We start from the raw sequence: 17,464 nt of genomic DNA on the forward strand, positions 1-17,464 counted from the left end.
ACGCTACCCTCTTTGGGAGAGGCGGGGCAGGGAGGGGGTAATCAGGAGCATTAAGGGGGCGGGGAAAGAGGCTGCCACAGCAGAGAAATAAAAGCCTCTGATCCTGTTGGTATTTTGTGTTGAAGATCTCCAGAGGAGCAACTGGTCGCTGGAAGGAAAAACAGAAGCAGGGAAGGGGTGGGGGGGCTGGGTGGGTCGGGGTGGCAAGACACCCGGCATGATCCCTGCGTGTTGTCCGACGGTCGTGCTGAGGCTTGTTGGGCTTCGAATTAGGCCTTAATAATTTATAAAGCGGGAGAGAGAGGAACTGTTACTAAATTTACAGCGAAGTGTGGCTATAAAGCTTCTTGCTGACACAAATGATCTTGGCCCTCAAAGCGGTCTGCTCGAGGACTTGTCCATTAATACATTTCTGGATCTGCAGAAGACACTTCCGAGGCCTTGTCTAGAGATGTACTGTCCTTCCGTCAGCTGAGGTTGTCAGGGCCAGGCTACGGTGCAGTCCATGGCACCCTTACTTGGGAGTAAGAGCCATACAACTCTTTGGGACTTTCTTGGGATCTGGCTCTAACGGTGCAGTCCTAAAAAGAGCTACATCCTTTGCAGCTCATTGAAGTTAATAGGTTTATAAGGGTGCAGCTCTCCTTAGGATTGCACTTTAAGTGTGATGGTATGCTTTAGGAATTTCAGATTCATGTGGGAGAATAAGTAACATCTTTTTTGCCCCTGTGAGTACATTTCCTCCTCATTTTGATATGGGTTATGAACTGGTTTTGTACAACTCGTGCAGCAATTGAATTAGAACTCCTACACAGAGCCAGCCAGCGCATGTTCATGATGTATATAATATTTAAATTGACAGCTATCCTATTAATGTACCATCATTAGTCTGTTAAGTGTAGGCTGTATAATTCAGGGTAATAATGCAGTACCGGTCATGAGTATGATGATATGATATGGGGGAGATTATCATAGGTAAAACAACTCTCACTGCTGAGTGTCAAGGACTTACGTGAATCCTTGTGAATACCTTTTGTCTCTGCAGTTAGTATATCTGTGCCTATTCAGGTAACATCCACTGTTGCTCTAAAAATATTTGCACAACTTTCAGATACAGTGGTTCCACTTCTGCATGACAAGGAATATTTAAATCTGCATTTGTTATTACATTAATGTTCCTCGTCATGCAAAGATTTATGCAGGTACTTAACTTTATGTACAGTCCGGTTGTCTAGAGTAATGGATTATATATTGATTTAACTGATACTATTTGCTGGATGAACTCTAGCTGTTAAGATTACTGCTGTTCTGCACACAGGCTATAAAAATTAAAATCTGCCATAGGCAAAAGCTTTATTGTTAACGGTGCTTGTATACAGTATGCTTAATAAATTAATTTATAATGTCAAATCTCTTCCCCATTGAACTGTGCTATATATAAAGAAGGGCCATCATATGGATTTTTTAAAAAGGATCAGACGCAAGATGGTCTGAACTGTGGGAAGGTAGATTAAGGTTAGTCATTGGGAAAAGGTCCAAAGCGAAGAGCAGTTCATTAGAGGAAGAAGCTCTTTAGTGAGGGCGTGGGATGGAGTTGTTTTCTTTGGAGTCCTCCATGAAAGGGCTGCGTGGGGGTATGGTAGGTTTAGATTACCTTGGTTTGTGGAGGGGAATTGGTCTACCTTACGCAGAAGATTGTGCTTATCTTCTGTGATTCCAGAAACGGGAACAAAGGAAAATGGCTAATGGACATGATAACATCAGCTGTCCAATTGCAGACTCATAAAAATCAGCATTGAGCTTATACTGCCTTCACAGGATGCATGCCGAAGAAGAGTGACATAAATATTTTGTCATATTCCGGCATTTATGTTTGAACAGTGCAAAGCCTGGCGGAATCACTGTCTTCACAAGAATGCTTTCTGGTAGCGTGAGGATGGTGTTAGTTACATTTAAAGTTGTTGTGTATTTCCTTCCCCATGGCTTGCTCACCTGGTTGCGCTAAGGCATGAGAGAGAGAGAACTTCACAAAAATTTCTCCAAAGGAAAGCGAGAGTCAGAAATGGAATACAAAGGAAAAAACAAATACTTCAATCCTGCAGGAAGGCCTGTACATGTGGCTGTGCATCCAGGTGCACATTGTTATGCTCATCTGGTTACTATCGTTGATGGATGCACCTGAGGCAGGTTGGGCGATGCACAAATAGGATGATGACGTACACAAATGGGATGACGATGTGCATTTCATCTGGGGCCACTAGTCCCATGAAACAAAGCATTACTAAGAAAAGATGAAGGCCATATGGTTTTGCTAACATGAGGCTACTTGGTAAGCCCAAAAGGTATATTAAATGGAAGTAGGAGGAATATTTGTAGGAGGAATATTTATTTGTATAAAGGATTTCAAGAAAAAAAGATATTGTGACATTTTTATTATGTTTACCAGGAAATGTTAACAATATTTATTCTTTTCAGTAGGGATATGTCCTCAGCACCAACCACTCCTCCATCAGTGGATAAAGTAGACGGATTTTCTCGGAAGTCCGTCAGAAAAGCCAGGCAGAAGAGGTCGCAAAGTTCCTCCCAGTTTCGGTCTCAGGGCAAGCCTATTGAGTTAACGCCACTGCCTCTGTTAAAAGGTAAGGCTCTGAATCCATTATGACTAAAGTCTTGGTTCTGCATCTGATTATTTAGTTATGACAGAAGATTGCAGATGCTGCTTTTTCATTGGAGTAAAGTTCCATGCCTGAAAAGTTTATGGATGTAACTGTTATTTTAGTATATTATACTAAATGTCGTAAACGTGTATGGTGGAGAACTTGTGATACAGATATTGAAGGCCCTTATTCTCTAGCTGATTATATCAGTGTTTGATTAGAGAGTAGTTATTAATATATATGAAGGAGAAAGGTGTCTAGCAAACCTGGAAAAATAAGTGCAAGGGTTCTTGATGGATAATTCTGCTATATTGTGCTAGAGTTTTTAATTTTGTATCTGCTATCTTAGCGTTTGTTATTCAATTACTCTTATTTTCCTATCCTTCTGTATGTGTAGTCAGTTTGCTGTTAGCAAGGTACTAGATGCATGGGAAAGCAAATGTATTTAGATGCAAATGTATTTAGATATTTGAATGTAAGAATCTGGATTTGGGAGTTTGTCAGGTATGTGGCAGAGCTTGCTTGATACTGGTCACAGGAATATATCCAGTGTTGTAGAGAAGATTGTTGGGTCCTACCTAGGCTGTATGGTACAACTTAAGGTCAGACTGTATTCAGCAAACTGGAAGGCAGAAGTTTTGCTACTTTTAAAGGCATTTCAAACAGGGCAGAGGAAAGCTGCAGATGTTATCACCCTGGGGTGGTGCCTTGTGATCTAACTAGAGCAGGATTGCTCTACCCCTCCCCCCCGAAACAAAGTTAGCAAGCGAGCCACAGGAAATGCTTAGTTTACAAATAAATTGCTTTGTAGGTTTTTATGAGTGTGGCGTTCGTCAAGAGGGCTTTTTGCACAGGTAAACATGACTGTACTGTGATGAAATGCTCAGAAAGTTGCATTGATAAAGGGGTAGGGACTGTAACCTATACTATTTTTTGGGTGTTTTTGCATGTGCGTGTGTGTGCATGCACCTGTGCCTGGAAGTCATAGTGACCTCTGGCGACTCCTACTGGGGCATGGAACACATTCAGAGAAGTGGCTTGATAGCCTGCCTCTGCCTCCCAGCCCTGGTATTCCTTGGAGGTCTCCCATCCAAAGACTTGCTAGGGTAGGCCCCCTTAGCTTCCAAGATCTGACGAGATTGGGCTTGCCTAGGCTTTCCAGGTCAGGGCTGACTGTAACCTATACTATTATATTGCTGCCTATCACTGTACATACACTCCAGACTAGGTAGTTTCTGTACCACTTAACATATGTTTAAAAAGCTCATGCTTTGTTTGATCTCTGTTTGAGATTTCTGTTTGCTTTCATATTTCTGTAGTCTGTACTGTTCCTTGGATGTCCCATCCTGCTGATTGTGCTTTGCTTACATGTTGTACTCTGCCTTGAATCTCAGTGAGAATGGTGGACTGTAAATAACCAAATAAGTTAAAAATGTTCACAATCTCTGTTGTGGTCACTGACAGTGCAATCCTAAGCAGCATTACACCTTTTTGAGCCCGTTGACTTCAGTACATCTCTGCTTAGGAATGTGCTATGTGCCCCTAACTAATACATTCAGTACCTTGTTTTGTTGTAAATTGGAGTACCAACAGCATACAATCCGAAGTTGGCAGGGGTGTTGTTTGTCACCCCAACAGGGACTCAAAACTAGAATTCACAGAATCATGAAGGAGCTAGGCTGATGGTGTTAAGTAGTCTGTTGGTGCTAAGTGGGGAGCAGCCTTTTAGGTTCTCACTTGGCTTGTGCAGCAGGGTTAGAAGAACTATATGATGGAAATTGCATTTCCTGACTCCTGAGCTCAGAAGTCTTCCTTCCCAACAGTGTCTGTTGTCTGGCCTGAAATAATTAGAGTTTCCTCTTGCAACCTGCAGCCCTGATGGTTTGTGGGTAAAGAATCAGTACCAGTCTTTTAAGACTTCTGATTTGAGCCCCTTGGCATTTGTTGTGCACCGCGGAGTGCTCGGTTTTGACTCTTCATCTCATCTCAGCTATCTTCCTCCCGAGTGCAGTGCCTCTAAAACCTGGGCAAAGCCAATTTATTTTTAGTCTTCCAAAATTCTTAGCAATTTGAAATCTCTTTGCGCCCCTGGGCCATATGTTATGAAGGACCGTGTGCTAAAATATCTGACTTACAAACATTCTTGTCTGTCCTTTTGGCATTTCAGCAAATGAATCCGTGTTGTGTTTGAATGTTGGAAGTATTTTTAAAGCCAGTTGGTCTATGAGAAAAAAAAGTTTCGCATGTGTTTGGCTGGATGGACATTCATAAGGAAGACCAATCAGTCTTTATTGTGTTGACCAAAAAAGCCATAGCAAAAATACAAAGTAAAATGCAAATGTCTAACAAGATAAAATTTGGGAAATAATAAAATTGACCATTTTTACAGAAGGTATTAATCATCCACCCATCCATCCAGAATACCATACAGTCCAGTGATGAATTACAAATGGCAAGTGACCAGTGACCCAGAGTGAAGCAGTTATGGGTCAGACATACTTTGATCAGCATGCCTCATCATCTTGGAAGGCAGTTTTAATGGGATCCCATATAGGGAAATGTTGTTTAAAACAAAATTTAAATGGACTTTCAGCAGCTATATAAAGACAAAAGTTTCAAATTGTGGATGTGCTACAGACCATGAAGTTCTTGTTCCTAACTGAAGAGAGTATGGTTTTGACTCCTACTTGGTTGGGGAACCCAAAGAGCCCTCTTTTCTGCCAATTATTGGAAAGTAGGCTGACATCTATGTAAGGACTCTGAGGCAAGTGATGCTCTATCATCTTGGTACTTGGGGGGGTCAACAGTGGGAGGGCTTCTAATGTCCTGGCCCCACTGGTGGACCTCCTGATGGCACTGGTATTTCTGGCCACTGTGTGATACAGAGTGTTGGACTGGATGGGCCTTTGGCCTGATCCAACATTGGCGTTCAAAAGTCATTAATTAAAGCCCCCTCAGTGTCTTTGTGCTAACATTTATAATGACAAGCGAGATCCGCGGAGGCCCACTGACACGGCGGCAGAGCTATTCTTCTAACAGGCCTGGCACGGCGCTTCCAATTGTCAGCGAAAACACTTCTCCCGCGAGTCAAGACGGGCCTGAGATGGGCACTCATGCAGACCGGGAACGGCACACCCCTCCGTGGAGCTTCTCTTCTGAAATAGGTCATTTGGTGGACAACTTCTCGATGGGACTCTCTTAAAGTAGACAGGTCAAAGACAGGTCAAAGACATTCAGTCTCATCCAGGTTTACTCTGTCCTACTGAAGAACCCAACTCATGTAGCCTTTTTGTTTCCTCAACACATCCTCAGTTTCTGGCATGTCCAAGAGACAGGGTTTTCTCCGTGGTGCCTCAATGCAGATTCTGTGGAATTCCCTGTGCACAGCCATGTGCTTGGCATCAGTGTTGCAGAGATTCAGGTGCCAGGTGGAAATGTTTTTATTTAGCTAGGTTTTAGTAACACCTTTTTTTGCCTTTTGCTGATTTAATGTATTGATTTTAAAGCATATTGGGTCCTCAAGGTAGCTAACATTAAAACTGTTCCGTATTCAAACATTAAAGACATTAAAACAGCATTTAAAATACAGTATATGTAAAATATTTAAACAATTTGATAAATATATAAGCATATATAACATATCCAGGGAGCAGGGCCAATAACAGTTAAAGGGGGGGTGCACCAAACCAAACAGCAAAGTCTTCACTTGCTGGTGGAAGATAAATATAGAAGGAGATGGCCGAATCTTCCTGGGGAGGGAATTCCGTAGTTTTGATGCCAGGGTTGAAGAGGTCCTTTCTTGAGTTGCCCTCCATCTGGCCTCAGCTGGCGGGGACACCCGAAGCAGGTCCTCCAATGATAAGCTTTGTTTTTTTTTTTGGTAAACAAATTTTAATTTTCTTAGGAACATAACATATAAGATTAAATCATTCAGTCCATTGTTTACCTCATTCCCTTCCTCCCCTCCCTCCAGTGGCTTCCCGCAATGCTTCTCCCCCTTCTTACAAATTTCATTATATCATTATATCAAGGAAAAGCAAATACATCAACAAAGCTTATCATCATGATACAATGATAAGCTTTGTTGATGTATTTGCTTTTCCTTGATTTTTTTTGTTCCTATTATTTGCATAGTATCTTTTAAATTATTTTGTCCATATTAATTGGTTTTATTGTTGAGATTGGAGTTTCTTAAAAGACATCTTGTGTGTAGGTGGGATAGAAACCTTGTAAATGCATTTTCATTCCAGGACGCTGAACACAGACACATGAATGCATGTTTTAAGCCTATAAATGATCAGAAGACTTTTGCTTGAAATTGAAAGTGTAAATATCTGTTTTATGAAAGAATAAAAAAGTGATTAAGTTCATGTAAGATGAATGAATTGGAATTAAGAGTATGCCCTTGGATCCCGCACACCTTAGTTGCTCCCTTTCTTTCCTCTACATTCTTGGATCCCAGGACACCTCTTGCCTGTGACCTTTGCTCTTTGTACAGCCATCTGAAGGGGCTCCTTTTCCTGGGTATGATACTGCCCTCTCTTCCTTGCTGGCGTTTTTGCCTAGAACTACTGTTCAGAATACCTGTATGGGGCTGTGTCTCACTGCAGACCTGTCGTCAAAACTCATCTTTGTCTATGAAGCCTTTGGCACAACTTCTTTTGCTGCTATAACTTAAGCCTTATTGTATGCAAATAGAATTAACATATATTCTCCCTCTTCCCCTCCCTTTGTTGTACATTTTTATATTGTAAACTCCTCAGTGCAGGGGCCTGTTGTCTTGAAACTCTGTCAAGCACCATGTAAGTTGATGATGGTGTGTAGACATGATAAAGGGCCTTTGAGGCCAATAAAATACTAGGAAGACATCTGGAAGCAGTGAGACTAGTCTGTTCTGCCATTTTATATGAAGGGCAAAGTGGTCAGCATTGGGAGCTACATTGAAGATATTGCATGGAAAATCATTCTTTATATAATATGAATGTTCAGCTTCAAGTGGTGTATAATGTTTCAGATCCTTGTAAAGTAGAAACTCATCATGTGGTTGCTGGGATAACAAAAATGTTTCCATTTCCTTGGTAGTGCTAGCATTACACAGAGTTGAATAAATATTTAATAATAATAGTACTTGCATTACTATTTTAGTATTCCAAAACCATGTATTTTTATACTTTGCAGGTGGTAGAGATTACTGAAATGTATATTATAATCCCTCTAGGCTGCTTAGGTTAAGAGAGTGTAGCTTGATTAAGCCCCCCCCCCCCCTTGGCCGGGATGGCTGGGAAAAAATACCACATGAAACTGTGGTTTAACTAAACTGTGATCAGTGCGATCGTTTGAATGTGGGCTGCTCATCTGTGGCTAGTCAAGGTATGTCAAACCATGGTTTGAAGTTGGGTCCTTAGCTGTGCATGCGCAGACAACATTCCTCTCTTTTTGGGGGGGATTTAAACACCTTTCCTCCATTGTTTGTAACTTTTCAGATTTTTCTGCAAATGTGGCTGGGTCCTCAAAGTTAATATGCTATGATGTGTGTGTGAAATTTAATTCAATTTTAATCCTTCCCTCCCTGCAAGCAGGCTCAGGGCAGGTTACAACACTGAATATACTGAACAGAGAATAAAACAGGTTAAAAGCCCTAAAACAACTATACTAAAGTTCAACTCGATCACCAGACGGCATTTCCAAAACTTATGGTGTCCACGAGGATAGTTGCATATATGGTCCGAGTTCCCAGAATGGTAGAATAGTCACCGTCGGAACTCAGAGTCTGGCCGCTTAAGCAGAAGGGGCCAGATTGATTACTGCCTCAACCAAAGGCCTGGTGAAATATCTCCATTTCAATACATTATATTAAATAGTTCAGTGTTTTCAATGTTACAGAGTTTGACTTGACATCTAATTATGCTGGTGATCCTTCCTGTTTTTAGTTATGTATGTGTCTTTTTTTCTATCCAGATAATAACTTTCACATGTTTACTACAGCATCTGTTTTCTACCGTCAGCTATTTTTTTTCTACGTCTCAGGTGACAGTATTTAAGATACAGTAAAAGTTGTTTCTGTCTGTCAGCCCAGTGGCAAACCTCATGCGAGAATGCCTTTTGAAGTAAAATTTAATTTGCAAATACTTTGGTAGTCATCAGGCAGACTCTTCATAAAACTGTCTAAGCAGTTAGAGAAGGGGGGGTGCTTAGAGACTTCTTTACAATTTGTGGTGGAATTAAGCAGAATACTTTCTATGAAATGTCTCTTCCAGCATGAGTATGTTTGATCAGTCAAAATTGTAAAAAAAGAGTTGTTTCTCAAATTGCTTTTGAAACACTATGAAACAGCTTTATAGGACCAGGAAGCAATTTTGTCCAGGCCAGTTTGGCTGGAGATCCTGGAGGTTTTTTGTCATCTTCTGGGTGTGGAACAGTGGTCACTGGGTGTGTGTGTGGGAAAGGTGTTTGTGAATTTTCTGCATTGTGCAGGGGGTTGGACTAGATGACCCTGGAGGTACCTTCCAACTCTGTGATTCTAGAATCTATAACATTGGGTAGTTCTAATTCCTATATACTAAAGACATGCATAATTACGAAATCGCTTGCATTTCTTTCACCTCATGTAAAAGCATGATATGCTTAATCCTTATAAGACAGTTTGTTTTTCTTACACGGGCAACTTATTTGTAGTTTAATAAACTTATTTTGATAATTGTCATTGCCAACTGTTTCTGTAGATGTGCTTAAGGGTACCTCAGGGAGCATCGACTTATAGCTCTGCTTTACCACTGGATGTATTTGTAATTGTTTTAAATTCCATAAATATATCAAATAGTAAATGTATATATGATGTTTTATATGTAATGCAGCTAATGTTCTTGAAGTAATAATTTACATTTGAGAAAATAAATGTTTCATTAGACTTCCATTTTGCCCAAAACTCTTCTTCCCCCTTAATCATGCTAGTCGGCGGGAAAACCCCTCTTGGCTGTAATACCTATTCTCTCTCTGAGCTGTGTTAGGATGGGTTTGAGGTAGTCTTGGAATGGCAGTCAATTGACCATTCACTGTTTGACCATGATCAAATATTTAACGATGTTAGACTGCTGCTTGTGTAAGGGCATTCTTATCTCTTTATTGAATTGTGGGGTCATCCGGTAGCAGTGGCAAGGGGTAAGGGCCTTTTTTTCTCCTTGGGAATCATTCGCACCTCTACACCCATCTTTAAATATTTGACTTTTATCCTGCAGCGTTCAGCCAATATATGACTTGTTCACCAAGACGTGCCAAAACAAAATTCGGGGCATTTAAGAGCATGTCATGAATAGGAAGAACTAAAGCGTGGAGATAAAGGTCAGAATGCTGCATATTTTTATCCAACCCTTTCTCCAAGGAGCTGATGGTGGTGCACGTGTTTCCCCCTTGGTCTCTGGGCAGTAGGCTTTGTGCCTGTGCAGTGGTGTGATTCCAAAACGCCTAGAGCTAGCTTTTAAGCTTGAGGATCCACTCCTCAGAAACACAGCTCAAACTGCACATGCCCAAAGAAGAGGAGTTGTACCTTTCTCCTCAGTTTCTTTTTGTCTCCCACAGCAGTATTAGGTAACTTCTTTCTGAGTAGCCTTCTGTGAACACTTGTTGTTGTTCAGTCGGAGTCTGACTCTTCGCGACCCCATGGACCACACCAGGCCCTCCTGTCTTCCATCATGCTCCAGAGTTTACTTAACTTCATGTTTGTTGCATCGATAACACTGTCTAACATTCTCATCCTTTGCCGTCCCCTTCTTCTTTAACCTTCAGTGTGAACACAGTGAACACTAGCATTTCTTATTTTATCCTAAAAAGTTTTAGATGGTTTGATTTTCTATACATAATTCTTTCACATCATTATAACTAATTCTGAACGGAATCACACAGTGTGAATCAAAGAATTCACTCAATGGCACCAAGGACAGACAGCGGAGATTCTTCTACCATGCTGATGGTAGCTCAAGGTTTACAGAAAAATCTGAACTCTAACCCCCTCCAATATTGAACCCCCCACACACAAATAATAGAAGCTGCATATATCTTTATGAAATCAATGCACAGTAACATCTTGCAAGACTACATTCTGAGATCTTGGCGGCCATTTTGGGGTTTGCTAGGACACTACAATCTAAACTTTGGTTTCTGTCAGTCAAAAGCCAGGGGAGAGGAGCAGGGGTGGACTAGGAGGCCAAAGCAGCTTATGGAAGGCACTGGTGGATGTGGTGACCACTACACTGACACACCTCTTACCTTGCAACCCTACCTCCCCTCAGTGTTAAAGAGATACTTCCACTTCATCTTCACACTGTATGCACGAGGACAGTGATGATATGTCAGACTTTGATAAGCCTTCATGCTTCTCCTAGTAATGGATTGGGGCCAATAAACACTTATCTTCTGAAGAAGCCTGAGTGTGTGGTGTTACCTGCCTAAAGTTCCTGACAGGTAGTTGAAGTTCAGCATTGGTAAGTATAAACTGATGCACATTGAAGCAAAAAATCCCAACATCAGATACAGGCTAATGGGGTCTGAACTTGCTGAGACTGAGAGGCAAAATAGATCTTGGCATCATAGTAGATAGCTCAATGAAAGGGTCAACCCAGTGTGCTACACGGTGAAAAAGGCAAACTCTGTGTTGGGGTTGGGGATTATTAGGAAAGAGATTGAAAATAAAATGGCTGACACTGTAATGCCCCTGTATAGTTCTATAGCATGGCTTCATTTGGAATATTGTATGCAGCTCTCATCACGGTATCTCAAAAAGGACATCACCGAGCTGGTAAAAGTGCAGAAGAGGGCAACCAGGAAAATGAGAGGGTTGGGAGCGCCTGTCTTGTGAATAAAGGTTAAAGAGACTGGGCACTTTTGGATTCCACTTCCAGTAGAAAGCCTACTTTCCTCCGCTGGGACAGAGGTCCCAATACACCTAGTGCTCTGTTTTTGTTTTGTCTTTTTGCATCAACCATTAAGGCTCATTCAATGCTTGTTACATCTGATAGTGGCACTTCTTGCTCTCTCACTCCTATTAAATAAGTGAATTTTCTTGACCTCACTGATGTTCTTTCAGAAGCTTCTCTTGTTCTTATCCTCACAGCATCCCTGTTAGTTTGGTTAGGCTGTGTGTAACTGGCCCAAGGTCACCCAGCAAGCTTTGATGGTAGAGCACGAATTTGAACCTGAGTCTCCCCAGATCCTAGTCATACAGCAGTGCAGTGTTGCCCCTAGAGTGGATGCTAACCTCATGGCGCTTTTCCTTACCCTACAACAACTCTTGCAAGCCCGGGAGCACCCCTACTATGTTGCCCATATCCGCAGCCATTCTGGCCTCCCCGGCCCCTTAACGGAGGGGAATACTAGGGCTGATCAGGCAGTGCATGGCCTTTTCACTGATCCTTTGGAGAGCCATCAGTTCTTTCATCAAAACTCCCGTGGCTTAATGGCACAGTTTGGCATTCCTTTGGGGGAGGCCCAGGCCATTGTGGCTTCCTGCCCCCATTGTGCAGGCTTTTCCCACTGCCCTGAGGGTGGCGTCGATCCTCGTGGCCTGGTCCTTGTGAACTTTGGCAGATGGATGTTACTCATGTTCCTGCCTTAGCCTCTTGGAAATATGTGCATGTTTCTGTTGACACTTTCTCTGGTGCGCTTTGGGCTACCCCCTTGCGGGGTGAAACGACTAGTCATGTTTCCCACTGTATTGCCGCTTTTGCAGCCCTGGGCCATCCGGCCCGGCTGAAAACTGATAACACCCATGCCTATACCTCCCAAGCCTTCCAGCAATTTTACACTCATTGGGACATTGTTCTCTCCCACGGGATCCCCTACAACTCTACCGGACAAGCCATGGTGGAGCAGGCCAATCGCTCCTTTAAACCTATCTTAGAAAAACATTTGAAAGGGGTGAAAGGTGGCCACCTGCCAAATCAGGCCTGGATCATGCAGCAGGTCCATCTAGTCTTATTCACTTATTTCTCTCAGCTCCCTGGAGCTGTGTCCTCGTCGGCTTATGATCGGCACTTCTGGAGCCAGCCAGTGCTTCCGCAGCCCAAGGTTTTCTACCGGCCCCTGCCTGACCGTACTTGGTTGGGTCCGGTCCCCCTGTTGACTTGGGGGAGAGGGTATGCTTCTGTTTTGTCGCCCGCAGGTCCTCTCTGGGTTCCAGTGAAGTGTGTGCATCCGGCGCATGGTGTGGCATCAAGGGGGGCTGAATCCAGTTCCGGAGCTCCGGAGCGTTAGCCTGATCGAGACCCCCCGGCAGCTGCGGCTGAGGACCACACAGGCCCCCCTGGTGACTTGGGGTGCTGTGAAGCGAGTGACCTGCGACACACAGAGGCTGCTCCAGGAGCAGGGCAAGGAGCTGACACCCGAGAGCCTCTGTGTTGCTCTCTTTGCAGTTATTACTGCAAATTCCGCTCGCACCTAGTCTGCAATTCTCTTTTTGCAGACCACTAATGCAGGCTTTTCCATACCTTGACAGTCAGCAGGACGACTCTGAGGACTAGAGTCCGGAGCACGTTTTCAAGTCTTTGGCCAGCAATTTCTGGACCCTTTGCAGTCTCCGTACGGGCCGGAACTGGTGGCAGGGCCGGTTATGGTCTGCCCTCATTATCTGTGTCTAGTCTGGTTCTATTCTGATCCCAGTGACTCTCCCTTTGGGTGGGGGAAGGTGGAGTTTCAGTTCTGTGACCCCCCCCCCCTTTCATGATAAGTGGAGTCCTCGGCTGTTTTTCCAATGACGGCCGAGCTCTCCAGACCTAGTCTGGGTGTGGGAACACTCTCAAGGCCGCTTTGCCCTTTCTGAGACTCATGTTCTTCCCACCATAACTGACTGCAGCTTTTGGCACGATCTCTGGTGCATGCGTTGTCATGGTCTCCATGGTGACTCCACCGATTCCTCGGACTCCTCCGAATCAGTTGGCTCCCTTTCTGATGATGAACCGGCACCCGGGACGGCTGTCTCGTGGGACTGGGTTATGTATTAGCCTGCTGTTTGTGTTTCTGCTCAGTGGGACCCCTGGGGGGGGGGCTTCCAAAATCTCCCTAGGTTCACAACTTCTCCTAACCCGCATTTGGGGTTTGTCTCCAAGCTACAGCAGCTTGGCAATATCACCAATTGTTGGGTTTGCTTACATAATGGTCTATCGGTAGGGTTTGGTAACTTGGCAGGAAGGGATTATATTAACTATACCTACGGAGGTCTCCCAGTAGAATGGAAGGACCCGCCACGCTCTGACCCGGGGAAGTGGAGAAGAGTTCGCCTCACTGACAACCACACATACATCACCTGCACCTTTTTGGGTCGGGTGCTTGAGCCATTCTATGTTTGCTTTGAGCACAATGGCACTGAAACTCCACTAGGTTGGCTGTCCTGGGCTCAGTGCAGCACTGTCATTCAATTCAATCAGACCTCCTTAAATTGGCAAATAACCAAAGGCACTCAGAATACTACAAAATTTATTGTCAATCAAATCTGTCCTTCACTAGACCTTGAGGCCTTTAATTTCACCTTGCAACTCCAGCTCAATACTTCTGGGGTGGCCTGGTTTACCCGCAACAACTCTTGGGCCAATTCCAATGATGGTTTGTTCCGCTTAATAGCTGCCGCATTATCATGTAATACATCCTCTTATTCCAGAGATTCCTGGCTTAATGCTACCTGCGGCGCACATGCTGCTAACAACGCTTCCAATCCTGGGTTCTTCCTCACTCATCCAGGGTGGGTCTTTGTGTGTAGTGACCCCCCCTCGCCTATAAACATGTTCCCTATGCATTTCAGGGTTGCTGCGCCTTCGGCAACCTTCAACTCCCCTTTCATATCCGAACCGCCCTCAATGCATCCGAATCTGTAAATATGGGCCATTGGGTCCGGAGGCGCAGGGCATCTGAAAACCCCCTAGTCATTAGAAGTTCTGGTTTCCATAAAACCATGTGTGTTCTCCTCCCTGGCCTGGGTGTTTCTGAACTAGAGCAAGCTATTGGTAACCTATCTGCTGAGATTGAGCAGACCTTTAACCTCTCCAGTCAACTCCTCACGGCGCTCAACCAGGAGCTTTTTTCTCTGGCTCAGGTGGTGCTTCAGATCTGCCAGGCTTTGGATCTCCTGGCTGCGCAGTGGGGAGGTACCTGTGCTTTAATTCCTGAACATTGCTGTTATTATATAGATGGAACCCAGAATATTACTACCGGTATCGCCCAGCTTCGCCAGCATTTAACGGTATTTAAGGCCATTGCTGACTCTACCACCTCCTCTTGGTCTTTAGATTGGTTGCTTCAGTGGATTCCATGGCAATGGCTATGGCCATTATTTGCGCTCATTTTTGCACTTCTCATCGGGGGCATTCTACTTTGTGTGTGTATTCCATGCCTGCCAGCAGCCCTCTTTCTTTGTCGCCCCCCGACTCGGGCCTACCCTCTTCAGGTGTCTGTGACCTGGCCTTATGCCGACCAGATGAGTGGCCTGATGAGCCTGGTGAAATTCCCCTCTTAGCCGCACACTAAAACGAAAAGGGGTGGGATGTGGGGACGGCACCCCCGAAATTCCCCTCTTAGCCGCACACTAAAAAGAAAAGGGGTGGAATGTGGGGACGGCACCCTCTGGAGGCATGCCCCGGAGGTCAGTGCCCACACAGGGAGATAAGGGAAGTAGTGAGCAAGGTACCAGTAAACATCTGCTGAGATCACCATGAGAAGAAACTTGGCTACGGTGGGGTGGAGATAAGGAGGTGGGCTGTCTGCAGAGCACATCCTGTTAGTTTAGTTCACAGTATACGTGGCAAGGGGGAAGGGGAAAAGGAAAAGCTAATAAAACACTGCTGAGCCGGTCCGGGTCAGACAGATTCTGCAGATCTGTGTCTCGTCTCGTTCTTGAACCTCAAGCCTACAGCGCAGAACACTGGCTTATGCAAAGCAAGTTCTCAGACTTCAGCAATCTGGGAACGCCCATTTTGAAGTAATTTTTTCTGTAGCACACTTCTAAGTCCTCTGTTTCTCCCTTAACAGCTCCTGCTTTGTGCCACACCATTTCAAAGTAGTTCCAGGTAGTCAGCCGTGTTGGCCTTGCACACGAAAGCTCATACCTTGAATAAACCTTTGTTGGTCTTAAGGAGGTGCCACTGGACTCTAAAATTTGTTCTTTCATTTTCAAAGTTTATGGCAAGCCGCGCATATGCCACAAAAGTCTCTGTCCTCTAGCGTCCTCAGAACCAAACAATGCAAACCACTTCTGCTATATTTTAAAAGCAGCCTCTGTGTGTTTCCGGGGGAAATTGGTTTGTGTCCCGGTCTCCTGAGATAAAGAGATGCTTCCCCCATTTCTAGGAATCTGGGAGGGCTGATTTTCATATTAGCTGATTGGCATGAGAGTGGGTCCACTTTAAGCCATCTCGTTCTAGGGATAAAAGCTAATTTCATCCCCCCCCCCTGTATTTATTATGTTTATTTAGAACGTTTTTATGCTGCATCTTCAGAATCCACCTCAAGGCAGTTTACAGTTTAAAACCACAGTATAAGACAGAAACCGTTTAAAAATAAGAAACATCAATAAAATCGGCTGGCAACTAAATTTAATCTTAATTTTAGTGTCAGACATGCAGTTTCTTAGAACTGTTTAAATCCTGTGTCTTCAATCCTTGGCTGATTTTATCAGGTTGGATTGTATGACTCCTGCCTACCAAGTGTTCTACAGCTTAGAGGGAACATTGCTTCTAAGTCCTCTGTTTCTCCTTTAACAGCTCCTGCTTTGTGTCACACAACTTCATTTCAAAGTAGATCCAGGTAGCCGTGTTGGCCTTGCACACGAAAGCTCATACCTTGAGTAAACCTTTGTTGGTCTTAAGGAGGTGCCACTGGACTCTAAAATTTGTTCTTTCATTTTCAAAGTGTATGGCAAGCCGCACATACTCCACAAAAGTCTCTGTCCTCTAGTGTCCTCAGAACCAAACAATGCAAACCACTTCTGCTATATTTTAAAAGCAGCCTCTGTGTGTTTCCTGGGGAAATTGGTTTGTGTCCCGGTCTCCTGAGATAAAGAGATGCTTCCCCCATTTCTAGGAATCTGGGAGGGCTGATTTTCATATTAGCTGATTGGCATGAGAGTGGGTCCACTTTAAGCCATCTCGTTCTAGGGATAAAAGCTAATTTCACCCCCCCCCCCCCCTTTTTTTTTTTTTTTTTTATAGTTTTTTATGTTTATTTAGAACGTTTTTATGCTGCATCTTCAGAATCCACCTCAAGGCAGTTTACAGTTTAAAACCACAGTATAAGACAGAAACCGTTTAAAAATAAGAAACATCAATAAAATCGGCTGGCAACTAAATTTAATCTTAATTTTAGTGTCAGACATGCAGTTTCTTAGAACTGTTTAAATCCTGTGTCTTCAATCCTTGGCTGATTTTATCAGGTTGGATTGTATGACTCCTGCCTACCAAGTGTTCTTCCAACAGAAAAATGTTTCTTTCAACAACAACAAAAAAGACTTTGTTCCATCAGAAAATCATCCTCCAGTGGAAGAAATCTTTCTTCCTTGAAGGAAGGCTTAGCAGAAGAGAATCATAGGATCCAAGTCAGGGGAAAAGGGGTCATAGGATCCATCCCATTAATTTGAAGTTTTCTACAGCTGTTGCACTCTGGTGCAAGCCAAGCCTCAGATTTTTTTTTTTAATCTGGGTTTTTTTGTCAGTTTTCAGAAGCATTGCCCTTCTGATGACAGATTCCTTTGAACAGCAGCATTAGCTTTTCTGCCATGTTAATATGAGATGCATTAAGCTTTCAGTGTGTTTATCGAAACTGACACAGCATGG

At 43.6% G+C, this 17,464-nt stretch overlaps 1 protein-coding gene across 3 annotated transcripts in view; it reads left to right on the top strand.

The window, feature by feature from the left end:
* PPP2R5E (protein phosphatase 2 regulatory subunit B', epsilon) overlaps window positions 1-17,464 on the top strand; it is a 130,205-nt gene that overhangs the window by 473 nt on the left and 112,268 nt on the right. For 2 of the 3 annotated variants that reach the window (XM_015428295.1, XM_015428294.1), the window contains exon 2: window positions 2,476-2,639. In XM_015428295.1, the coding sequence (XP_015283781.1) occupies window positions 2,483-2,639 (157 nt within the window). In that variant the 5' untranslated portion in view covers window positions 2,476-2,482. The remainder of the gene's footprint in view (window positions 1-2,475; window positions 2,640-17,464) is intronic. The other variant, XM_015428293.1, reaches the window with a different exon arrangement.

This window comes from Gekko japonicus, unplaced genomic scaffold (assembly GCF_001447785.1).
Source record: "Gekko japonicus isolate JY-2015 unplaced genomic scaffold, Gekko_japonicus_V1.1 scaffold2900, whole genome shotgun sequence".
NCBI classification, from domain to species: domain Eukaryota; kingdom Metazoa; phylum Chordata; class Lepidosauria; order Squamata; family Gekkonidae; genus Gekko; species Gekko japonicus.